Here is a 25,679-nt window from a genome sequence, read left to right as displayed (position 1 = left end):
TGTATAGACACTTGACATTATTGGTCAGTATGAGATTTATGCACTTCTTGAAAATTTTTCCCCCCTCTTTGCAAGTAAAACACAGCGGCGGCGTGTTATTAGATTAAACGACAAGTAAAGATCCCAAACAAGCAGTTGGCGACAACAAGTGTTACTAATATCATATCTATGAACTGCATAAAATAAATAAGCAGATCGAAACGAAATATTCATAATATTTTGGAAACAATTTAAAAAGAACAGAAAACCAAGCCTACTGCTATGACAAACTTGTGTAAAAATAGCAATAGAAAACAAGAAATTGATCACTCGAAGGCCCAGGCATGGTCGTTGCGAAGCTTAGCTTCTTCCTCAGGAGTGAAGTCATTCATGATGTTGAAGATAGCGCGAACCTCTTCCACGGTGAGGTCCTTAATCTGGTCCGCAACAGTTTGACAGGTGAGGTCTAGCAAGCCCTTGATGTCGAGATAATTAGCGGCCAGGATGATTTCGAAAAGGGAGGCCTGGTCGACTTTCACAAACTCAGCATCAAACGATTTGAGCCCTTCTTCGTCGTCCTTTGCCTCAGCGTGTTTCTTGATGTACTCGAGTACCCTGGCCAAGGTAACGCCGTTAACATTGGGGAGTGGGATGCTGGTATCGGCGCAGTTGTCCTCGATCATGTGCTTGATCGTTTGCGACTGCACAGCCACTGATTCCTCCACCTCGAAGGTCGCGCCATCAGAACTATTCAATACGATCATCTTCGATGATGATGATGATGGTGATGATGAAGACATGGTTGCCGTACCTGATGATTTTGCTGCTGCTAAAAGATGTAAGAAAAACGAAGAAACCCTTAACCCTAGAGAAAAACGATGAGGAAAATATAGATAGCAGCAGATGGGTTGATGCATATATATAGCTGAGTGGGAGGCGAATCCTTTTCTAGATGGAATTAGGAGAATTCGGTGTTACTAATTGACACGTAATTATTTGGCAACAAAGGTAATGTAGAATTTTGTTTGGAACCTAAAAAAAAGTCTTGTCCGGAGGGATATATATTTACTTTTGGATTCTTTCCTAATCTTAATTAGAAAAGGAAAAGGTAATCCTGCCTAGGTTCCCGAAAAGGAAAAAAAAAAAAAAAAGACAAAAAAAAAATATCTTGTTGGAATTGCAATATATTTACTTGTGATTTCTTTGTTGGAAACCTAAAAAATCTAGTAGACATGTCAATGGGTCTGGTCTTAACTAAATCCAACCCAAATCCAATACACTTGGGTAAGATTTGGGTTTAATTTCTCAAACCTAGACCTTACCTAGATCAATGATTCTTTAAAAGAGCAACAAGTTTGGGTAAGATCTGGCTTTATATTATCTATACTCAAATATAAATCTATGCCAAATCGTATCAAGACCCATGTATGACTAAATATATATCAATAAATTTATAAAATAATCCTAGTTGCCATGGTAATTGGTACAAACTTTTTCAAAAAAAAAAAGAGAAAAAATAAAGACAAATAAATAAAAAATTGGATGTGGATGCAAATAAAGTTTTGAAAATAAATAGCAGTAGTTGGCAATAGTTTTTTCTTTGAGTTCGTAATACTGCATTCAACATTTTGAATGTTAATTTTATTATTTGAAAATAGAAATTGGATGGTAGTTTTTTTATTTTTGAATTTTATATATTTTTAGAATATTTTTACTTTAATTCTTTACCGTATGTTCAGAAAAATGCCCATGGATATCCAAATCCAAGCCCATGAGCATCGGTTTACTTTTTTCAACCCATAAAGATTTGGGTTTAGATCTAACTAAATTTAATGAATTTGTATCTAACTTAAGGAATCCAACTTAGATTCTATCCCTTTGACATGCCTAAAATCTAGCAATGGTATGCCCTCGTGAATTTTTCTAGTTTATGTTAATGTAAGTCTACCACTTCATTATTGGTTGTTTGCTAAATTCTCGGCAATTGATGTAGCTTTATATTTTTGGATGAAATTATGTACTCACTTAACACAAAATTAAAAAAAAAAAAGACAATGCGACACAAAAAAAAAATTCTTTTTTGGCCATTATTTTCTTGGATTTTATCTTAGCTGAAGATTGTACATCAAATATAGTTGTTTATCTCTTTTCCTTTTTTTTTTAAATATGCAGGTAGAATGAGCAATATTGTTTGTATGACATTAAATTTTTTCCTTTCTTTTGGTATTTCTTCATTAGTACGTAGATGACTAGAATTGCATTTATGCAATTATTGATTTTTCAGATACAAATTCATGTGAAACTTGGCATTAAATAATTTCCATTTGACCTCATGAAATAATTGTTCAATTGAAATTTAATGAGTGAAAATACAAATTGGCAACAAAATAAATAGAGACAGTCAATGCAATTTAACTCTATTGATCTCATATAATGTATGGGAAAAGGGTTAGATTAGGTGATAAGGTAGAAAGAATTATAAGTACAATGTCCTAAGTCATCAAGACTTCCCACTTAAGAAAAAAATCTTATACTATATATGCTATACGATTATGAATTCATAGTTAATGAAGTAAAGAACTAGTCAAAACTCAAAAGCAATATGTAACCAGAAAATAGGCCCAATTGGACCGTGCGGTATCAACACTAAAGAAAAATAATGGGCCTCTAGTGACAACATAGGATCAAAGGCCCATTCAATTGTACCGTGCCGTATAAACATTAAAGAAAACATAATGCGCTAACTATTGTTGAGCATTTGTATTAATTAAATATTGGGAGACTGCGATTGATAAACAGATAGTAAAATAGGATGACAATTTTGAATTCCTAATTTGTAGCTTATTTCATTGAGTATAGTATGAGTTAAGAATTATAGATTGAACATAGATGAATGATATTTGGGAACATAACAAATGTATCTTATCAATGTAAGACAAAATACAGTAATTATTTTAATTTAAAGAGGTATTAATTAATCGATAAATTAATAATTTAGTGATTTATTGAGTTTATTTATAATTCAAAGATATACTCATTTAATCAACTAAAATTTTTTTTATTTTATAAAAATATGAATTATTTTATTAATGAAGGAGGCTAAGAGTCTAAGGAATATGAACTCTATTAATATCTTCAATGTATGTACATAACTGATATCCTTTTGCAAAATTCCTTTTTGTGGAACAAATGGCTTCAGAGAACTTAAATGTTCCTTTAGATGAAGAAGATATTGATGAACTTAAAAGACTAATCAATGATTTGGGCCAGTGTAATAACATGGATGTAAATTACCTATAGGATTATCTAGGAGAAACTGATACAAGTTCAAAGGTCTCAAGAAATTGTTATTAGCATCATTGAAAATCTTGCTAATGATGAAGTTGATGATGATACAGTAGCTTTGAAGCCTGCTATGCGGATGAAAAAAACTCAAAACATCAATAACTCTTTATAATTTCTTATTATGACATGAGAATTTAAGTGTAGAATTTTTACATGCAATAAGAAAAATTAAGGATGAGATTCAAGTAGATTTACATTTTAAGCAAAAAAAAAAAATAATAGACTTGTATTTTAGGAACTATGATATGTAATTTCAGTGAATTATTAATTTATAATATGAATGGGACCAAAGATTATGTAAGGTTTTCAAAAAACTTATTATTTTATTATTTTATTAAAATTATTAATTTAGCACATTAGTCCAAGCCTGGACGAAGATTTCTTATTTAATATAGGTTATTAATTTATCAAATATTGATTTATAGAGGTTTTACTGTACCAGAAATTAAGTTAAATAAGTATTATATTTCAAATTTAGAATTAATATAAAACCAGAAAATGATGGACATTACCTTCAAGTGGAAATTGTGGATATTTAACTTTTCAATACTGATAAAAAATTCAGAAAGAAAGTTCAAGATGCCAAAAAAAAATTTCTAATCACATGAAAGGTGAAACTAGGGGGAAAAATAGGGAGATGAATAAAATCATGAAATGATGTAACTGATTGCATAATATTTAGAAAATTTACAAGCATGTATGAACATAGTAGGTCTCTACTTTTTCTACAATTAATTTTACTTTCTTAGTTGATAAAACCTAGTTTAGTGGGGGCGGGGAGGGGGGTTCGGTTAGATGGCACGAGGAGAGGAAATATAAGTAAGAGGTACCGGGTTCGAAACCTTCCATTTACACTAAAAAAAGGACCCAGTTTAGTGTTGTATATCTAAATCAAATAAAAAAGGGATAATTTTAGAAACCTCCTTTAGGTTTCAAACAATTTCACTTGGTTGTCTTGATGTTTACATAATTACGGGAATCTCCTTTGGTGTGATAAAAAGACAACATTGCCCTTCATTAATTATCAACTCATTGAAAACTCTATCAAAAATTAAAACTCTCTCATATATTATCAATCAATAATCCATACTATAATTTTTTCCATTTAACTCTCTAATCACTTCATCCTATATCTGTTTTTCTTCCAAACTCATTTATTTATTCTTATATGCCAAATGTATGCTGTCGTCACTAACAAAACTACCATACATACCAACCACCAATACATTACTATCTTGGTGTCTATTCCGAATTCTTTCTTTTTCATTGTTATTAAATAGTTTCTTTGCGCCAATTTTTGTTGCCAATTTTTGATAGGCATTAGCAAATTGAAATTGTCAAATAACAAGTTTAGTGATGATTTCATTATCAAACTAGATGGAGACGAAGACAATGACAACAATAAAAAAATAAAAAATTAAGGATTGGAAGTGGAACAGGGACTAAATAAAGATCATATGTTGTTTGTTATGAAAAGAAAGTGTTCCTTATATATTTATAACTGCACTCTATTTCTATTTTTGATTTACAATTATTAGTGATATATAGAGAGAATTTGATTGATTTTGAACTCTATGCTGATTGAGTATATTGGAAATTGATATTAGTAGTGATGGTTTAAACTATTTTGTATTAAAAGGTGGTAATTATGGAATTGAAATTTAGAGATATTAATGAGTATTGATGTGTGTTAAGCAAAATCTGAGATTAATATGAGATTATATGTAATCTTTTGGATATCTGATACAGCGTCTATAGTTAATACAATGGTTTGCCTTGAAAATTTTTAGGTAAAAGAGGGACATTAAAACAAAGGTAAGTATTTATTTAATAGTGATTTGGATGGTGATAGATAGGTAGTGGCGATAGCAAGTAAGGATGAATAAAATAGAGACAATGAGCCATTTTTTTCTTTTTTTTATTGTGAATTATAATTCAAGGGCATTACAGGATTTTTGAGAAAAAGTCTAGCCTTTTGGGTCTAGAATGTTGCTTAAACAATGAAAATAGGGGAGGTAAGTATAATTTTTAGAACTTGAGGGGAACTGCTAGCAATTATCAGAAACCTCAAGGGAGGAATGTGAAATTATCCCGTAAAAAAATAATAGCAAACCGCATACAATCATCATCAACTAATTGAAATGTGGGCAACAAGCTATACAGAATGGACACATATGGTTCTTGATTCGAAAATTTCAGCAAGTCTGGATTGCGATGCTTTCACATATATTTTATATTTCATAAACCCACAATCAAAGATCTATGATTAATTTCAGAAACATAAGTCTAGTATATGAAATTGATAGATTTCCTAAATTGTTTCTTTCTGCCCCCCCCCCCTCTCTATAGACATAAAACAGCAACTACTGTTAGATTAAATGACAAATGAAAGTTCAACTATTACCACCTGTTACTGTTATCAAAAGAACTCCTTAATAAGTAGATGATAAAAGGACCATTCAGTTTTAGAGCCAGAAACTTGAATTTGTGTGTCCAATGGAATTTGGGTTCATTTAATGAATGTTATGTACCATGCAACGATGTACTTTCTCATTTTCATGAAATTTGGTTAGATGGAAGGTTACCATGTAATTTGAAAAAAAAAATTTCCTAAAAATTTTGGGGGTGTTTTTGAAAAATTTTACTGTAGCGGAGTTTTTAGATTATATTTTGGGATATTTTCAAAAAATATTTTGCAATATTTAAGTGTAGAAGAGTTTCTAGAATATATTTTGACATATTTTTTAAAATTTTAAAAAAATTTAAACTAATTTTTAGATTACCTTTTAGAGTACTTTTTAAAAATTTTTATATTTGAAAAACTAATTTTTGAAAAACACTCCCATCCAAACAGAGTTCTCCAAGAAGCAAACAACTCTGATTCTATTCCATAGTAATTAGTTTTCCACTATATACACTCAAATCCTAATCCCATCAGGAAAAGATGTTATACGCTATTTTCGGTGTCCAAACCTTTCTCCAGAGAGATTTGGAACTTAGGAATCTGAGTCTATTTAATAGAAGGAAGGGCTTCTCTTACCTTTTCCAGAAATCATTACTGTTTCCTTTCTCAATCTCTTTTTTTCTGTCTCAAGGCTTTATTTATTTATTTTTATTGAGTAGCAGAAAATCATCAAGTCCAGCAGCGATCATGTCTTCATCATCGCCAAAGATGATCACGTTGCAGAGTTCAGACGGAGAAACCTTCGAGGTGGAGGAAGCCGTGGCCATGGAATCGCGGACGATCAAGCACATGATCGAGGACGATTGCGCGAACAGCAGCATCCCTATCCCAAACGTTACCAGCAATACCTTAACTAAGGTTATCGAGTACTGCAAGAAACATGTCGAGGCAAAGAGCGACGAAGAAGGGCTCAAATCTTTTGATGCTGAATTCATGAAGATCGACAAAGATACCCTCTACGATCTTCTCATGGCCTCTAATTATCTCGACATCAAGTCTCTGCTTGATCTCGGTTGTCAAACTGTGGCAGACAAGATCAAGGGTAAGAATCCTGAAGAGATCCGTAAGGAGTTCGGGATCAAGAATGATTTCACCCCTGAGGAAGAAGAGGAGATTCGCAAGGAGAGTCCCTGGGTTTTTGACTGAATGACTCCGGGCTTAATTTTAAATATCAAAATATTTCATGCATATTTTGTTTTTAGTAGTACCCATCAGCTTGCTAAGTATTATGTAGAGTATTTAGTATGGTAGTTTATAAATTGGCCTATTGATTTCAAAATTGTTGCTTTTGACATTTTTGTTGATGTGTAACTATAGATTGATTGAACCTTCACTTTTTTCACTTAATCCTATTATCTTTGCTTGTAACATTGGTTTAATTTTTTTTTTTTGCTCAAAAAGAGCAAAAAAGTTGGTTTGTTTAAGAATTAGTGATTATTCAATTTTCCATACCATCCTAGCTTGAATCAGTTGAATTGTTCAAAGAGAAACTTGAAAGATTGCAGAACTTAAAGAGTTTCAAGTTGTAATCAAATAAAGGGTCAAGAAACCAATCTGCTGGTTTGCATGTTGAGAATTTACTCAATTCCTCTTGCAATCCACAAACCAATTTATGTTTCAAAAAAGACAAAAAAAAAATTGACATTAGGCTAATGTTCAACCAAGTCAAGGAAAACTATCCAATCACCTCCTAGTGCAAGTTTCGGAATAGCCCAGATCAATTAACTTGTCGTGATAGAGACGTGCTTCAAAGGAAAATTCACATCCAAGATTTTTCGGTCAACCCCTAACTTGTCCTGATAGAGACATGCGTCTTGGTCTTAGTTTCATGTCTAAACCGTATTCACACCCAAACCTATAACAATTCATGACCTAGACTCTTATGAGGCACTCATACTTTATGCTGGGCATGTATGTGCATCCGACTTATGTGATTCTGGAAAAACATCTATATGAGTTAATGTATTTTTTGCTCTTAAGATGAAAAGTAAAATAAAAATTACAGTAGATTTCATGTGGATTCTCCACAATACTTGAAAATATCAATTTTGTACATCCATTTGGGAATTCTCAATTTCGTCCTTTGCAGTGCTCTAAAAGTCTAAATTAGGTTCTCTAACGTAGCCAAAATTCTGAATTCGGGCCTTGAAGTTATAAGAAAAAAAAAAGAATCTGAATTTGTTCCCCAAACAAAGAATGATTGAACTTATTTGAAAATCCTCATTGTCCGTGTCTTATAAGTTATAATAGAGGATAAGAGAGATTTATTTTTTTTTAAGTGATGAAATATCCAAAAAGAAAATCAATAGCTGATAATTTTAATTAACAATTGATTGTTCCAATTTGATCTAGGATTTGATTCAAACATTCTCTTTCCTTCCAAGAAACCAATAAATCCAAATCCAAATCCCATCCGGAAAAGACACTAAATTGCCCTATATCTTTATCACTATACCTGGCAATTGGGCGGGTTGATATTGGGTTTTTATTTAAATGGGTTATACCCAACCCGCACAACTTTAAATTGGGTTAATTTTGGGTTGTGTCATATCGAGTCATCTCAAACCCATAACCCAAATATGACCCAATAAATTAATTAATAGATTTTGATACATAAATTCTCTCAAACACATTTTTATGTACAAAAAAAAATTTTCGCACACATAAACACATTTTCACACACTAAAATAATTTTGGTCCAAGTTGGATATAGCATGAAAAAATGGTATATCAATATACAATTTTCCAAGTCTTGTTACTTGATTTAGCATTTGTCATACCAAACATATTTCTAATATCATAAAAGATCCAATCACACCTTAATTTAGCTGAAATTTTGATGAGAGAGATATAATTCTCAACAAATTAGTTCAAATATCACTATCCAATTCATTTGAAAATTTTTGGGAAAATTAACACAACATTAAAACAGGTCCAATGACAACTCAATCATTCACCAGTCACCAATAAAGCACATTCTAATGCCTTTGGTCCTACATTTTTCTAAAAATTTTAAGTGATAAAAATTTTAAAAAATGATAAAATAAAGGAGAAGATGTCCTACTTTATAGTTATAGAGGAAAAGTTAATCTATGATCCATTTTATAACCATTCTCTATTTTTCGAGTACTCAGCTTTGGATTTTAACTTTAGGATTTGGTATTGATATTTCATTCAATATAGCAATATTGATATTGGTACATATTAAATTATAACATATAATGGAATCCGTTGTTCTTTACCAGTGTTGTTTTTTCAAAAAAACCAGAGTATTGTTATGTGACAAAGGGATTATTACATCAGGAACTGTTTTTAGTGAATCCATGGTTCTTGATTGATATCGATATGTGATAAGGGGATAATACCAGGAGCTGTTTTGATATTATTTGCTGCCAAACAAGACAAGAAGTTTTGGGCTAGTTGAAGTTGCCGGAAGGAAACGAGAGTTGTATTATTTGAATTTAATTTCTTTTTTTGTTTTAAATTTAAGTTGGGTAATGGGTGCCCAACACAAATGTCCAAACCGCCCAAAATATATTTGGATTTTTATTACCCAATCCAAAATTGACCCAACATCCAAATTACCCAACCCAACCTCTCAAATTAGTGCGTGGGTTGGGTAGGTTGTTGGGTTTTGGGCATAATTGCCAGCTATATTTATCACTCAAGAAAGCCAACCAGCGTAAAAATTTTCCTAGGGTTCAGTTTTTCTGAAATCGTTTAGTGAAATTCATTCATCTTTCAGTTTAATTGCCTTAGGAAATTGGTTAATCCATGTCTCCACCAATCTTGAATCCCGTCGGTGAAGACAAAATCTACGTGAAAGCGTCGCAATCGGGCCCTGCTGAATACGATGAATCAGAGGACTTTGCCTTCTTCTTGATCAAACGCCAGGTTTCTGTAAAGTTCGTCTCAGATGATAAAAATAGCCCAGCAAAGAGCTTTGAACTTCCATGCATGGAGGATGAGTCGTTCTTGATGGGCTATGAAGTGAATTGGAAATCAAGGGTTTCTCTGGAGCTCGTAGGAGACATGCTCTACGAAGGCAACTTTATCCCGTTCAACATTGATCAATCGATGTGGAGAGAAAGACATCTGAACCGAACGATCCATGACGAGGCGAAAAGCTGCTGCAGTTTGTTTAACAAAAGAAGTCTTCTTGAAAAAATTCGGGATTTTCTCCTCTCGATGAAGTTCCAAGAGCATAATGAAGGCAAGAATATCTTGCCTGTGAAGCTGGAGATTGTGAAGGTGGTAACGGTAAGGGATGAAGAATTGAAGAACTGGAATTTGTATTACCATGATCAGGAAAGACGTAATCCTGATTTCGCGAGAGATTTGCAGGAAGCAGTTAGAGTTTTAATAGGAAAGAACAGGGGAAGATTTGATTTGCTGTGAAATTAACAAGTCTTGAATCCATTCAAGAACTAGAGACTATTTTTCAGGGCTAAGCCATAGTTCTCCTTCTGCATAAATAGAGGTGGCAAAATGGGCGGGATGGACGGGATTTGCTTGGGTTTGAGATGGAACCGAGTCATATGGGTTTGGGCCCAACATTACCCATATGTCTTTTGGGACTAACTTGGGCGGGGATCACTTTGGGATGGGTTTAGATTGATCCCGCCCAATACCCAAATCTATTTTCTACATATTTTTTTCCTTTAATTCATTTTTAATTTTTTATATAACTTTAATATGTTTTATTTATTAAATTTCTTTTAGTTTTATTAAATAAACATGCAAGTACTTTATACTCAGGATTCCCACCAAAAATTGGATTAACAAATAAAGGAAAAGATAGATATACAGCCATATTCCAACATATATCAAGATGGCCAAGGCACTTAGGGTGTTGAATATTTATGCTCATCATTTTTCAAGGATGACAGGTCTAAACTGACTAAAATGCTAGAAATTCTTGTGGATAATGACTAGGAAGACTGCTAGATTATATTCGCTGGTATGACTATAAAAATTGTTAAAGATAATTGTTGAATCTAAAACTCCGTTTGGATTGGCTATTTTTTCAAAAAATAAATTTTTCAAGTACAATGTTATAGTAATATACAATAACTCAAAAAACATCCCATCCATATTAGTATATCAAATATTTCAAAAAAATTTTATAGTAAAAATTTTTCATATACACTGCTACAATACAATATTTCAAAAACACCCCAAAAAATAATTAATCCAAACGGAGCCCTTGCTATTTGAGCTCAATGGGTACCCAAGTATTTCCCAAAATTTCCCATCAATTAATGGGTACAATTGGGATTTGTCCTATTTTAAACCCAATATCAAATTCCAATACCCATCCCGCCCAAAGTCCCCATGGGCATGGGTAACCCATTGGGACTTGGGACAAATTGCCACCTCTATGCATAAACTAGTTTGATTTCTTGTTCTTTGATGTACATGCATCTTAATTATTCGATTGGGCTTTGAAATTCTGATTATTTGAGATTCTGATTTGTGAAATTATATATGTAAATTTTGTTTGCTTCTTTCAAGCTCTGTGTTTCTGCATTGCTTTTGTGTAACTATTATAAGTCCATTTTTCCGGACATCTGACTTTGTTCATAATTTATCAATTCGGTTTCAATAATTAACTGTTTTCATTAGAACTTTTCTAACACTTTTTAGGTTTTTATACATATTCTAATCATAATAACAGATTGCTTCAATGGAAATTGTTCTTCAGTAAAAGCTTAGGAGAGATTAGTCAGAAAATATAATTGGCTCAAAGAAAATTTTCAGGAAATATCATCTCTGCAACTGAAGTTATTTGTTTTTTTGCAGATGACACGCTCATTTTTTGTAGAGCTAATAAGGAAGAGGCTGGAGAGGTAATGCAGATACTTAAACAATATGGGGAAGCTTCTGGACAGATTGTGAATATGGAGAAGTCTTCAGTCTTTTTTGGTAAGAATACAGATGAGGATAGGAAGCAAGAGATACTGGGTATACTAGGAGGGATGAAACTAGTAAAACAAAGCAGATATTTGGGTCTCCCGATGGTCATAGGAAGATCTAAGAGACAGGTGTTTAGTTATATTAGGGAAAAAGTTGTGAGCAGATTGGGAGGATGGAAGGAAAAGGTTCTAAGTCAGGCGGGGAAAGAAATCATGTTGAAGTCTGTTATTTTGGCACTTCCTACCTATGCAATGAGCTGCTGCAAATTGCCCAAAACTTTATGTAAGGATATATGTAGACAGATGGCAAAGTTCTGGTGGGGGGATAGTGAGGAGGCAATGAAAATTCACTGGATTGGCTGGGATAAGTTGTCTGAAGTGAAAGGGAAAGGGGGCTTGGGGTTTAGGGATCTCCAGTGCTTTAATAAGGCTATGCTAGCTAAGCAGCTTTGGAGAGTGTTGATGAATCCAAGTCTTCTAGTTAGCAGGGTTATCAAGGGTAGATATTTTAAAGGAACCTCTATTTGGCAGACAAAGGAGAGAGGTGGTGATTCCTGGATGTGGAAAAGTATCCTTAGTTCTAGGGACCTATTAGAAGGAGTAAGGAAGAGAGTTGGTGATGGAAGTACGATTAACATCTGGAAGGACAAATGGATTATGAATAGTGGTAATGGAATGGTACAATCCAGGAAACCAGAAGGATGCCAGACTTCAAAGGTGCAGGAATTGATCAGCAATGGCAGATGGAGAAAGGATTTGATGCAGACATTGTTTAGTGAGGATGATTGTGCTAGGATAGGGAGCATCCCACTGAGTACGTGTGGAAGCAAGGATAGACTGGTTTGGCCAAGGTCTATCTCTGGACAATACACAGTTAAAACTGGCTATGTAATGGCGAAGGAGTTGAATAACAGGAAGGAGCAGACAAAGTATAGGGAAGGGAATCACAGTAGAAATGAAGGAAATTCTGAAGCCTGGAAATTCTTATGGAGTTTAAACACCAAACATAAACTTAAACATTTTATATGGAAATGTTTAAGGGGAATACTGCCAGTCAATGAGGTGCTGAAGAGAAGAACTGGAAAAGGAGATGGCAGATGTGTTTGCTGTGGAGAGAATACAGAAACTCTGGAACATATGTTGTTTTTTTGCAGACATGCAGAATTGATTTGGAAAGCAGCACCTGTCAGCTGGGATGGACTGTTGGACTTCAGACACAATTTTTGGCTTTGGTGGAATAGCCTTATGGAAGCCAAAGAGAGAGTTGAGGGGAGGGATCACATAGTTCTTACTATAAATATTCTTTGGCAGGTGTGGAAGTCCAGGAATAGTATCCAATTTAACAGAGAGGGAAGGTGTCCTGGAGAGACTGTGAATAAGGCAATGCTGGAATGGTTAGAGTATAAGAACGTAGGGAGTGGGGATGATTCTAACAGAAAAGTAGGGGGGGACAAAGCTATGAAAGGTGGTAGGTGGTCATTACCACCTTAAGGCTATATAATCATGAATACTGATGCCAGTCTGAACATACAAAAGCAGAGAGTGGAGAGGGGGATTGTGGCCAGAAAGGATGATGGTGGTTTGATTGGGGCATGGGCAGATAGTGAGGACAAACTGGGAGAACCGGCTGTGGAGGAAGCTCAGGATATCAGGCAGGCTTTGAACATTGCAAAGCAAAAGGGTTGGAGAAAGGTCCTGATACAATCTGACTGCAAAGGTATAATTGACAAAATTAATGCGAGAAAGGCAGAGGATCCACATATTGGAGTCATTCTTTTTGATATCTTGAAGCTCAGACAAGTTTTCACAGAATGTTCCTTCTCTTTTATCAAAAGAGAAGGTAACTTTGTAGCTCACCACTTGGCAAAATTTGCCATTAACCTGATGAACGACTTTGAGTGGCAGGAATTTTTTCCTGATTGGCTGACTAGTTTAGCTAGAAATGATGTAGGAGCAAGTGCTCCAGCTTTGTAATCTTTGTTTCATGATTAATGAATCTCTTATCGTTTGAAAAAAAAAAAAAAAAAACTGAAGTTATTTGTGCATTGAAATAAAAATTTGGACACCATGATATTGCACCTTTTGGTATTGACCTACAGTTAATCCTTTAACTATTGATATTCACCCGTCAATTAGTATTAGGAACTGGCACTTCGGAAGGAATTCACTCACTTAACAATAGTTATTGACCTTTTGTGTTTTTTTTTTCACATTTAAATGATATACAGTGAACATATTTTTGAAGTTCCTTGCTTTGCTTTTTTCAGAATTCAAAGAGTATAAAATCCATCAATTTTTACAACTCCTGTAGTTTTAATCTTTTTATATTCATTTTCTTTTCTTCGACTAATTAACAACTTTCTAATTAAAACTCCAATTCACAACTTTCTAATTGTATTGTCAATGTTTTTTGATCGCTTCCCGAAATTTAATCTAATGAACTTAAATTGTATTCGAGATTGTCAGGAACTTTATTAGTGTTATAGTTTTTTGTTCAAAACTTTCTAATTTTCTAAAGCTGTAAGGATGTTGGATTACTATTTCATCCTATCATTACTTGACTGTGCAACTAGTTTTAGCCATGTGTTGATCCTCCAAGTTAAGATAAAGAATAAACATTACTTAAGAAAGAAAAAAAATGGGTCTAACTGTACACCTCCCTTTCTCTTTAAGTACTTAAAAACCTTTTAATATTGCATTGGGCTACCCTTATTCAAGTTAGTACAGTAACCTAAAGAGACCTTGGTCTACTGATCAAAGTTGAAACCCAAGAATTAGAGGTGCTCGATTCTAATTTCCTGTCCTCTCCTCGCTTCTTAAATCTCACCGTTCCTACTTGAAAAAAAAAGTCCTTCTAATGGATAGTGACATGTGCAGTGACTGATAACTCCTGTTAGGAACGATTCAAGTAACACCAAAAGCTTCTTTCGAAAAGTTTGTTCATTTTAAAATTATTGATCGTGTCAATTCCCACAATTTTTCTAAGTACTTATGTGCCAAAAATGTTCAAATATCACGTTGTGGTTTCATTTCTTGTTATGTCCTATTAACTTTTGAATCAATTGGCTCAAAAAGAAAAAGCTTTAGAATCAATTGACTCAAAACTTTAGTTTTATTTAGTGAAAAAATATTCTGACTATTTTACTGAATATTTCTATGTCAAAAATACTGATTCGATATTATTTATATGCGCTAATCATGTTGTTCAATATTGCACTCGAAATTTCAATGATCTGAATAAGAATGAATAGCCAATCCAATTCCTTCCCTTGTCGGTTTTTCAAGTGATTCATAATTGCAATTAAATTGAACCACAGTATAAAAAAGTTTATAATCCATTTAATTAGTTTCTCTTTCATAGCTAGCAACTTGTTAAATATTCATTGGTGACTAATCAGATGTAGAGCTTCATAAACCCAAGCTTGGAGTTAAACTTCGATTTAAATGCATTAATTTGTTTTACATGCTTTTTATCCTTTTTTGTTTTGTTAAAGGTAGATAATTGTACAGTCCTATAGTCATTTATGATTCAATGATTTTGAGTATTTTATTCACAATTTCAGCTTTTTGGTGGTAAATATCTGTAATTGTTCCTAAAATTCAACCTTGCTGGTAAAGATATTTGTTACGTTTCCTTGATGCTTTTGGTTTAGTTCTCAACCTCTTGCTTTTTTTTTTTTTTTGTTCTTCACCCATGTAAGGTTTAGAGTTTCCCTTAAATTAGAAAATAGGTCGAATATTAACATGTTAATTAAAAAAAGCTAAAAAAATTCAAAATCAATCTAAATTTCCCTTAGTTGCTTTCTATAATTAAACTCTAGAATAATTTTATCTTCCTAAAGTAAAATCAATTGGTAAATCTTAGTAAACCAAAAAAAAAAAAAAATCATTGTGGGAGGACTCCTAAGAACCTCTACTTCCAAGTTTAGGGTTCGAAACTTATGTCTAGCAAGCGAGAGGATGAGAAAGAGTGTAGGAGTGCTCAAAAAAAAAAAAGAAGTAAATACCAAAAATGCACAATGCCCAAATTAATGCCACATATGCCTTCCGGAATTTTCCATTTTAATAATGCCAAATTTCTAACTTTTGGACTTACTAACACACAAAAAAAAAAAAATGCTTATGTATTGATTATTACCATAGTTGATAGTAGTCATTTTTTTTTCATAAATTGTTAATGCAAGTATTATTATCCAGTTAGCAAAACCAAAGTCCAATCCGTTCTAGAAAAGAATTTGCCATAAATTGTTAATTGCAAGTATTGAGAATCCAATTAACAAAACCATAGTCTAATCCCTTCTGGAAAAGAATTTACCATAGTCCATACTAGTCAATGTTTTTTATTTTTCATAAATTGCTATCCGGAAGTAATTAATATCCAATTAACAAAACCTGTCCTAAATACCTCCTGGAAAACAATTTGTCATAGTCCGTACTAGTTAATGTTATTTCCATAAGGTGAGACCGAATCCCAATATTTTCTAGAAAAGAATTTTACCCTAATTCATCTCTATATATACCAGAGGAAAACAGCCATATTTCCACATCCTTTTCTTCTCTAGGTATGCAGCTTCTTCTTTCTCTCAACACCAAATTTTTTTTTGAATCATCGTCTCCGGTGACAATGTCTTCACCACCAGCAAAGATGATCGTGTTGAACAGTTCGGACGGCGAGACTTTCGAGGTGGAGGAATCGGTGATTTTGCAGTCACAAACCATCAAGCACATGATCGAAGACGACTGCGCCAACTCGGCAATCCCCCTCCCCAACGTCACCAGCACAATATTGGCTAAGGTACTCGAGTACTGCAAGCAACATGTGAAGCCGAACGACGGCGAAGAATCGTCCAAGGATGAGGCAGAAGGGCTGAAATCGTTCGATGCCGAGTTCGTGAAAGTTGATCAGAAGACGCTGTTCGACATCATCTTGGCCGCTAATTATCTCGACATCAAGGGCTTGCTTGTCCTCACTTGTCAAACTGTAGCGAATATGATGAAGGGAAAGACTCCGGAAGAAATTCGCAAGACATTCCACATCAAGAATGACTACACTCCCGAGGAAGAAGAAGAGGTTCGCAGGGAAAATACCTGGGCTTTCGAGTGAATTTTTAGATAATAAATTAGCAGGCATATAATTTTGTTTTGAAACTGCTATTAGATAAGTTATGGTTTTTGTTTCTTAAGAGCTACTTATGATTAATGGAGGTCTTTGGAATTATAATGTTAAATAGCATGAATTAGCTTTTAAGGAGGTCTGATTAATTTTCATGTTACGTATAGATTTTTGATGGATCTGTCAGTTTAATTGCTCAGTTCGATTCACAACCTGCTGACACCCAAAACGCCAATTTTAAGCGCATTCTGATTTCTATGTATATGAAAGTTTGGAGATTTTTTCTAAGTTATTCTCTTTTTCCTTGTTAAATTGGTGAGTTTGGTTTGCAAAATTTGAAGATGAAATCTTCACCGCAAGAATCTAAGAGGATTAGTAGTCCCTAATGGGTTTAAAAATTTAACTAAGATTTCACGATATCAAGATTAGGGGAACTTTCAAGTTATCTTTCTAAGCTCTTACACAAACAGACGGAGCCAGCTTCAAGCTCTAAACTGATCAGATTTGCAAAAGTTGACAACACAGATTGGAAATAAGAGAGACTTCATACAAGATTAGAAGAAAATTAAACAACTTTAAGTAGAAAATCAACTAATCTACAACTAGAAAGGAAAAGTGAAATAGAAGAAGCTGCAAAACCTAGAAGAGTACAGACAACATAACTAATTGATAATAAGCACACATAGTTCCCTCAAAGTCATACGACATGCAGAGTACGTGCATTCAATCATTCGTTGAATTTTCCCCTTCTTTTCTTATAATTAAATTGACTATCGTTGTATTTTTTGTTCTAAAATGTCAAAATAGTATATTCTATTAGTTATTTTCCATAGATGTACGGAGCACGTGCGTTTTCCTAGTACATTGAAGAATTTTCTTAAGAAATTTACCTCCAAAAATTTCTTTGATAGACAGAGTGATTTTACACTCTGCAATACATTCATAAGCTCAGAAGCTTGGCTGTATTTTACTCTGCACTCAGCTGGAAAATTGTAGTCCACTGGTATCTTGGCTTTAACAAGAGACTTCAGATTGTGACAAAAGTACAATCCAGGCTCATGATCTCAAAATTTAAGATCATAGGCACTTGATATCTCAAATTTAGAACATGAATCACTGTCAAAATCCAAAATTTCAAGATTCGCAGCATTAACTGTAACTTCATGGTCCGCATAAACAGAATACTTCAAAGTCTTCAGATTGACCGCATCCACAATATACAATCAACTTTTTTCACTGAAGGACTCGAAATTTCATGAAGTTGAACCTTAAAATTGTTAACGATATCATCTAGATCTGCCAAAAGTAACATCAGTTCTTCAAGCGAAGGACAACCCTGAATATGCTTTATCCACCAATCTTAATCTGTTTAAGAACTGTTTTCTAAAATTTGGTCAACAAACTGAATTGGGGAGCTGCAAATCCAGTTCTCCAAACTGCATGTGTCAAATCTACTAGACTCTTGCAGGTAGTTTCTTCTCGCACCACAATGATACGCAAGTCTTGTACATGAGATGAATGTCCAATAGATATAAATGCATCAATTGCCATCAGAGCTCCCTCAGGTAGCCGTGACAATTGAAAGTGAAATTCTCTTATAGGAGCTCCATTCTTCTTACAATCAATCTAAACATAAAACTGGTAAAATCTGAGAGCACGTTATCTTAAGCCACCTAAGTGTTTGAAATTTTTTGTGGGTGCAATAGCAGACGATCACCAGGAACAGAAACAAAGATAGGAGTTGGCTAACAAGTGCCCCATTGAGATAGGCAAGTGCTAATTTTTTGGTAAGAGCAAAACTAATTCGAGAAACTATCTAAATGAAGGAGGGAAATAAATATGGGTATGTGTATTCACATATTAAGTTATGTGTAATTTGGGTGTCTTAACTATTACTCCTGGACATTTGTTAGAAAAAATCCATGTAGATATAAATTTTGGAAGCAAATGTGTGGATAAAACTGAGTGATCATAGCATGTTTTAGGGCTAGAAAAGATAAAATTTGGCAGAGAAGTTCATCTGGAAGGGCATTGATACTATCAATTTTACGGGATTGTGGCAATTACAATTAAACTTTAGTACAACTGGTGCAATTGTTGTACTTTTTTCAGAAATTAATATATGTTTATAGACGTGATTGTATAAATATATTAAATTAATATATACAAACAAAATTCAGACCTGCAACAAAATATTATTAGTACACACTAAATCAGGTAAAATATACAATAACAAGACATGTACAGTTGCATGCAAACCTTAATACCGGCCCAAAACCCCAACTTTATCATCAACCAATCAGCAATGACACCATCATCAATGGGGAGCTTTCGTATATCCCTTGCTTCGCAAGAGGAGCCATCTTTCTTGATACAAAATGTGAGTTTTTTTTTCTTTTCCTCTTTTTCTAGAATGCCAAGAGATGGAAAACTATGTGTATGAAGATGAGTTTTGGTGGGAGATCATTTTTATTCCTACTACTACTAGAAGTAGTATAAAACTATGTGCATGAAGATGAAACAATTATTAAGTTAAAAAATTGACAAAGACAGCAGTGAAGAAAATACTTGGTTACCAGATGAAATCTTTATTGCCAATTTGATGAACAAACCAAAATTTGACTGCTGTTGCGTTGAAAACATGGGAACTTGAATTTAATCGAGAATTTGAAGCAAGGGTGGCTTAAAAATATGTTATGTACTGGTGAGGTTCATACAGCAGAAAATTTTGGCCAACTAAGAATTTTCGCATTTTTCATTTGTAGAATCTCAATATTGTTAACGAAATCCATTATAAAATATCTATTTTCGTGGTTCAATAATTCAAAAGCTTCAACTGTATACAAAAAAAAAAATATATTCTCCCATTAATTGTGTACTCTTTTCAATTAAGAGTAATGTTACCCATAAATGAAAACTCGTGCAATTCAAGATAAGTCAATGATACCGACAGTGGCAAAAAATGATCATTTTTTATTTAGATAACATGCCAGTTGATCTGGGGCTTAGGAAATAATTGTTGATTACCATCCTAATATTCGTGACAAACATTCAATTACACTATTTTGTAAAATAAATGTAAATGTTTGGGTACTAAGCCCTTGAGTTAATTAGGCTAAGACTGGTTTAACAAGTGTGCTAGTGTATCTTTTAAACTTTGATGCTTTATTTTTATATATGTCTCTGAGTGAAATATATTTTATCATTGATAATAATGTGGTCAAATTACTTAGATATTGATAATATGCTTTATTTTTCTGTCAAATGTACTAAATCATTTAACTCCATAAATTAATTGTAGATAATAGTGAGTAAAGGTCAAAGTCAACAAAAATGTGTGTGTTGCATCTGTATATTTGGGGTGGGGGAGGGGTTGGATTGAATGATAAGATGAGATGGATTATAAGTAAAAGGTCTTCGATTCAAGTATTTTTACACAAAAAAAAAAAGAAGAAAGTGTATGTATACTTGCCCATGTTGAAGCAATTTCTAGCTATGCCACTATTAGAAGAGTGAAGTACACTCCTTTTTGATAAGACAAACCTAACCGACGCCAATAGTTTCTCACTCTAGAAAAAAGCAGATTCATCTTTTGATCTTCCTTTTAATGAATCACAATTCTACTCTTATCGGATCTTAATTGTAGGTTAAATGCATTAAAACATCCTAAACAATATTCTATGTTGCAATTTATCACAAATTTTTTTCCTCATATGCACATAAACCCCTTCCTAACACCCTTATTGATTGGTCAAATCAAAGAATAAATCAATTGCCAACTCAGGAATAAAAACAATTACATTAAACTCTTTTCATTCTCTCACTCTTTAAAACTTTCCTCCTATTTAAACTCTTTTCATCCTCTCTAACTTTCTTCTCTCCTTATGAACAAAGCAACACCTTCCTCCACTAATAGATTTCATTCTCGTATTGGTATGTAATAAATCTCTCCCAGGATTTCTAGTTATAGTATTGGCCTCTCTTAACAATTCTTAATGAGATTTTTCTTCTCTTTATGAGCTTTCTAGTTATAATTTTGTTCTCATCTTGGTTTCTACTAAGAGTTTTATTATAGTTTACATATTTTCTTTGTTAAATCTCAGTTTTTGGAAATTTATTTATTAGATCTAGAATTTCTGAAATATAGTTTGCTAGTTCTTATTAAGATATTTAAAGCTTGAAACAACTAAATAGTAAACCTGATAATAAGAGCATGCATAATGTTTATTGGGCTCAAGGCGATCGATATCAATTTATTGAATATATTCAAGTTAAATTTAAATTTTATTTATTTCTTAGTTATGACATATCTGTAGATCCTCAAATCTACTGTATCTATAGTAATCTCTAACTACATAAGGCGTCGAAGGTCTTGCTACAGTGATTTCGCTGGTTATTTTGTAATTTGGCTGTTCGATTTGTCCTTCTTTGTCCTGTGGTCCAATATGTAGCCGTCAACGTCCTCTGCTCTCAATCTGTGCCCGTGAAGGTGTGAAGCTCCAGTTACAAGTTATAAATCAATTGTCCGGCTTTGTTCTATTAAATCACCCTTGCTCCCTGCTTTGTTCGATTAAATCAAGCCCTCTTCATTATTAAATTAAAGCTGCTCACTTGTTCGATTAAAGGTATTGCGTCGCTTTGTTCCATTAAATCAACCTCTCTCAATTATTAAATTAAAAGTGCTCAATTATTAAATTAAAGCTATTGTGTTTTTAGATTGAGTAGCATAGCATAAATGTGTTCAATACAAAGTGATAATTAGTTGTGTGTCTTATTAAATTAAATCTAATTAGAGCTTTTGTGTATAAGATTGATCTCTCAATTATTAAATTAAAGCTACTCAATTATGAAATTAAAGCTATTGCATTTTCGGATTGAATAGCATAACATAAATGTGCTCAATACAAAGTGATAATTAGTTTTGTGACTTATTAAATTAAAGCTAATTAGAACTTTTGTGTATAAGATTGATAATATTTGTTAGCTATTGTTAGCTTTAAGATTGAATATCATAATATAACGTATATGTGCTCAATACAAAATGATAATTAGTTGTCTACCTTATTAAATCCATTAAATTAAACTCTCTCGATTATTAAATTAAAGCTACTCATCAGATCTTACATGGTTCTTCTTTGTTCCTTTCACATTACGTGGCGCAATTCTCCTTTGAGTGTGTCAAATTTTGCCTGACGTGTTGCATGGTTACAAATTACACAGTCAAATTTTGCCTTACGTGTTGCATGCTTACAGATTACACCTTGCAGATTGCACTGGGTCAAATTTCATCTTACGTGCTTACAGCTTACGCATTACAGCTATATTTGGTTCGTTCGGTGATTACACATATGCTTGCTTCGTTTGGTTCTTTTATCATAGTGGACTTGCAATCATTATGTGGATTTAATGCATGCATGTGCTTGCTTTTACCAAAGCACAGGCTCTTTGTATAGTTAAGCACTCTGTGTGCTATATCTACATTAGCTTTTTCACCGTCAGTTTCTTTGCTTTGACTTTCTCTACGTGCATACCAGCAACTATTATAATGTTTTAGAGATGTTTCTCTTTTGTCCTGCGTCTTTCTGTTAAGCCTCCATCTTGTGCCAGCTTTTGGTGATTTTTGTTTCCAGTTTCCTCGTTCTCGCTCGCTTCAATCAGGTGCTGCCTGTTTTCCTTTACTGTATTTCTCCACTTTTGCGCCTAATATAGCTGTTTATTACGTTGTTCCTTCGCTGAACTTTTTGCTCTTTCACCGTGTTTGTTTATTTTTGTTTCGTATGCTTCAGATTATGCTTTTATCATTTTCTCTTCCCCATCATTTCCATTTCTTTGTTGCAAGTTTTTAGTTTGCATGGACTCTGACTTTTCTTATGTTAGCTGCTTCCATGTTATATTTATCTTTTCTGTGATCTTATCGGTTTATTCCATGCAGCTCAGCTCAACCATCCTATTCGAAGCTTATTGTTCAGGTAAAGCAATCTCTCTTTTACTTATTTGTTCTATTTCGTTGTGTTTTATTTTCTATGTTTGTTATCGTTTTGCTTATTAAATGGTAATCATCTCTTTCATTCACGCTTGTTTTGTCTCCTCCAAGAAACTTTAGATGATTTATGATTGTGATTGTTGGATGTCATGGATAACAGAATTTTCTTAATTTTAGCTACAATTGCATATGGGTCGGAAACGTAAATTTTCCTCAGAAGATAAGAAAAATATCTATACGAGTCAATATTCTAACTCTCAATCTATATTACATCAAAAACTAAACTAAACAGTTTACATTCCAGTTGGATGTAAAACAAAAAATTGTACTTTTTGTTTACGAATCATAGCAGCTTTCTAGAATTTTGTTTTGTACAAATAACAACTAACTTTTGTATTAAGCTGCAATTCCCAATGATCATGTATATATAAAAAACGCATGGTTTCTACTTTCCTGTTTATAATCCATCTCTTATACAAACATCTTCTTTACAAAAAAACCATCAGTTAACACTCACCAACAAGATAATATGGGCACCCCGCGACACCCGCGGGGTCCAACACCTAGTATATCTTTAACCGTTAGTACAGATTTTGTGAATGAAATTGTTATTTTTATCAGAGAGAGAGAGAGAGAATGAGGAGCTCTTTGAGATCTAGTAATGAATCATTTGTTGGCATGTTGTGCGTAATCAACACATAATAGATATAAAACCATTCACCAAAAGTTCCTTTAATGCAGGAGTATATTTAGTGCCCTACAGTAAAAATTATTGGACAACAAATTGGACAAAATTATTTAAGTTAAAATTGTAAATTACCTTGACAAATTTATACAGTGTGTTCTATCTGAAGAGACATTATTTTCTTGATAAATGGTGTATTTTTATTGCAAAAATGAGTTAACCTAGTAACTTTATGAACTATGCCTAGTTATTTCATACAATTGAAAAACTGATTGACCTGAAGTAGTTAGAAGAGAGTAAAGAAAATAGAAGAAAATTGACTTGAAAAGTTAGTTGAAATAAACAAAATTCAATTGATTAATTAACTATAACACTTGTTTGCTAGTTGGGTGTGCCGCTTACCAATTAGTTTTGCCATATAAGATAAAAGTGAATTCATTGAAACTAGAGGATTCATCAATACGTGTTAATGAATATAAAGACAAGCACAAATAGAAAAAATTAAATATTTGAAATATTATGAAAAACTAACGAAATTATATTTATTGGATAAAGATAATCAATGAAGAAGACCTAATTGTAAACGAAATAATTGCATACACTAATAAATTAAGACATCAAATTGATTACTTCACAACCTGAGCATGAGTTGATTTAGGTTTCTTTAGTCAATGGACTGATATGCCAATATATGTTGACTCAATTGGTAAGAACGAGCACTTCCTCAAAAGTTGCACAATTTAAGGTCACCAAATTATAATGGGTTTAAGCAAGATTTGAGTAATAATATGCTTAGTAAAGTGTCTAATACTTGTAATAGCTTTCCTAGGTGAACTTCTAATAGAGCCACTAAAGTGTTAAAGATAAATATGATTACTCAACTCTTAATCTTCACTTAAAAAAAAGTTTACTCTTTCTAAGACTTGCTCCAAAGATTTATGGTCTTAATTAACAAGAAGGGAACTAATAAACATAACAAAATGGAAAACAATTTATATGTAATAAATAATTAAATATTTGAAATAATTTGTAATGCAATTGTATATTGATAAGTAACAATTTTGTGCTATATTTCGATGATATTTTATTCCACTTTGGCAATATTACAGGAAGAAAATGGTCAATATTGGTTAGAATGGTCAATGATCTAGGATGTATTCTAGAAAATGGGGGTTAAGTGTGTAATTTTTATAAAATTGCAGAATTTCTGCGCTAAAATTGCAGAATTGCAAAATGCACCCACGAAAACGTGGACCACCCCTGCATTTTAGGATCAAGTTTTACTCCCTCCGTCTCGAAATAATTGACAGGGTGTCGAGCCTGTGCAATAATAATTACCTACTCAAGAAAAATACAAATTTTGTATATAGCGGTGAGTAGGGTCGAATCCACAGGGACTAGGGATAATTCGTTTCTTCTAGAGTTCAATGCATGGGGGATTTTTGAAAAATATAAAATTACTAATTAACTAACTAATGAAACAATTAATAGAAATAAACAATAATTAATCAAGAACCAATACGACTCTAGCCAAAGGTGCAACTTTTCAGACACGATCCATTCAACTGATCATCGATGCAAAGATAATTCAATTACTCATTAATAGATTGGTTATAGTTGTCATACACGCGGTAAACAACCAACCTTTCCTTACCTTTTTGATAGTCAAGGTACGACCGTTAACTATTTCCCTAACCAAGAAATAACCCTAGGTACGACCATAGGATTTAATTCCTCGATTGCGTTAAGAATTAGAAAAGCCTAACCCTAACCAACAAACACGCTACAAGAGTTTGTTTAAATTAGATCATACGTTTCCCTAACATGAAACCAATCACGCTAGTCACCACTAGTATTAACCAATTGAACAATTACGGATTCAATCAATTAATCTGACAGTAGATTATTAGGTTAATTCGAATATCGGGCCCTTGACATTCAAATAACATAACAAGCATAAGCAATTAAATCAAGAAACGTACAAATATCAATGAATAAAAGAAATAAATAAAATTAATTTGATCTCACAGATATTTGGAACCGCGCCTTCAAGTTGGCCTTCGACTAGATGAGAAACTTAGTTCATCTATATGGAGGAAATCCCATGCGAAATTGCAGAAGTTATTATCCAAAAAACAAGCTATGTTCCCGTCGTTCTCTTAGAAGAGACCGAAAAGAAGAAAAATAAAGAAAAC

The 25,679-nt window shown here is 33.1% G+C and overlaps 4 protein-coding genes and 1 long non-coding RNA gene across 5 annotated transcripts; 4 read left to right on the top strand and 1 right to left on the bottom strand.

Annotated features, from left to right (window-relative positions):
* Positions 1–217: 217 nt before the first annotated feature.
* LOC113688695 (SKP1-like protein 1A) lies at positions 218–1,009 on the bottom strand. Its single transcript, XM_027206545.2, has one exon. It carries the CDS (start codon positions 894–896, stop codon positions 306–308), a length of 591 nt encoding a protein of 196 aa, XP_027062346.2. The 5' UTR covers positions 897–1,009; the 3' UTR covers positions 218–305.
* Positions 1,010–6,169: 5,160 nt separating this feature from the next.
* Positions 6,170–7,156, top strand: LOC113688679 (SKP1-like protein 1A). Its single transcript, XM_027206544.2, has one exon. The coding sequence runs from the start codon at positions 6,269–6,271 to the stop codon at positions 6,932–6,934; it is 666 nt and encodes a 221-aa protein (XP_027062345.2). The 5' UTR covers positions 6,170–6,268; the 3' UTR covers positions 6,935–7,156.
* Positions 7,157–13,206: 6,050 nt separating this feature from the next.
* LOC113690648 (uncharacterized) lies at positions 13,207–13,677 on the top strand. Its single transcript, XM_027208645.1, has one exon. It carries the CDS (start codon positions 13,207–13,209, stop codon positions 13,675–13,677), a length of 471 nt encoding a protein of 156 aa, XP_027064446.1.
* A 2,594-nt stretch (positions 13,678–16,271) lies between these two features.
* Positions 16,272–16,919, top strand: LOC113688663 (SKP1-like protein 1B). Its single transcript, XM_027206543.2, has one exon. It carries the CDS (start codon positions 16,328–16,330, stop codon positions 16,805–16,807), a length of 480 nt encoding a protein of 159 aa, XP_027062344.1. The 5' UTR covers positions 16,272–16,327; the 3' UTR covers positions 16,808–16,919.
* Positions 16,920–22,187: 5,268 nt separating this feature from the next.
* LOC140007591 (uncharacterized) lies at positions 22,188–23,213 on the top strand. The gene is made up of 2 exons (XR_011814881.1): positions 22,188–22,474; positions 22,749–23,213. It is a non-coding gene; the product is annotated as an uncharacterized lncRNA (long non-coding RNA).
* The last annotated feature ends 2,466 nt before the right edge of the window (positions 23,214–25,679 follow it).

Source organism: Coffea arabica, chromosome 1e, assembly GCF_036785885.1.
Source record: "Coffea arabica cultivar ET-39 chromosome 1e, Coffea Arabica ET-39 HiFi, whole genome shotgun sequence".
Classification (NCBI taxonomy): Eukaryota; Viridiplantae; Streptophyta; class Magnoliopsida; order Gentianales; family Rubiaceae; genus Coffea; species Coffea arabica.
The sequence above is the reverse complement of the archived record's forward strand: the minus strand, read 5'-3'. Positions and strand labels throughout refer to the sequence as shown.

Bases quoted from the DNA above. Each gene is read 5' to 3' on its own strand.
- LOC113688679 (XM_027206544.2), top strand. From the start codon at position 6,269: ATGTTATACGCTATTTTCGGTGTCCAAACCTTTCTCCAGAGAGATTTG.
- LOC113688663 (XM_027206543.2), top strand. From the start codon at position 16,328: ATGTCTTCACCACCAGCAAAGATGATCGTGTTGAACAGTTCGGACGGC.
- LOC113690648 (XM_027208645.1), top strand. From the start codon at position 13,207: ATGAATACTGATGCCAGTCTGAACATACAAAAGCAGAGAGTGGAGAGG.
- LOC113688695 (XM_027206545.2), bottom strand. From the start codon at position 896: ATGCATCAACCCATCTGCTGCTATCTATATTTTCCTCATCGTTTTTCT.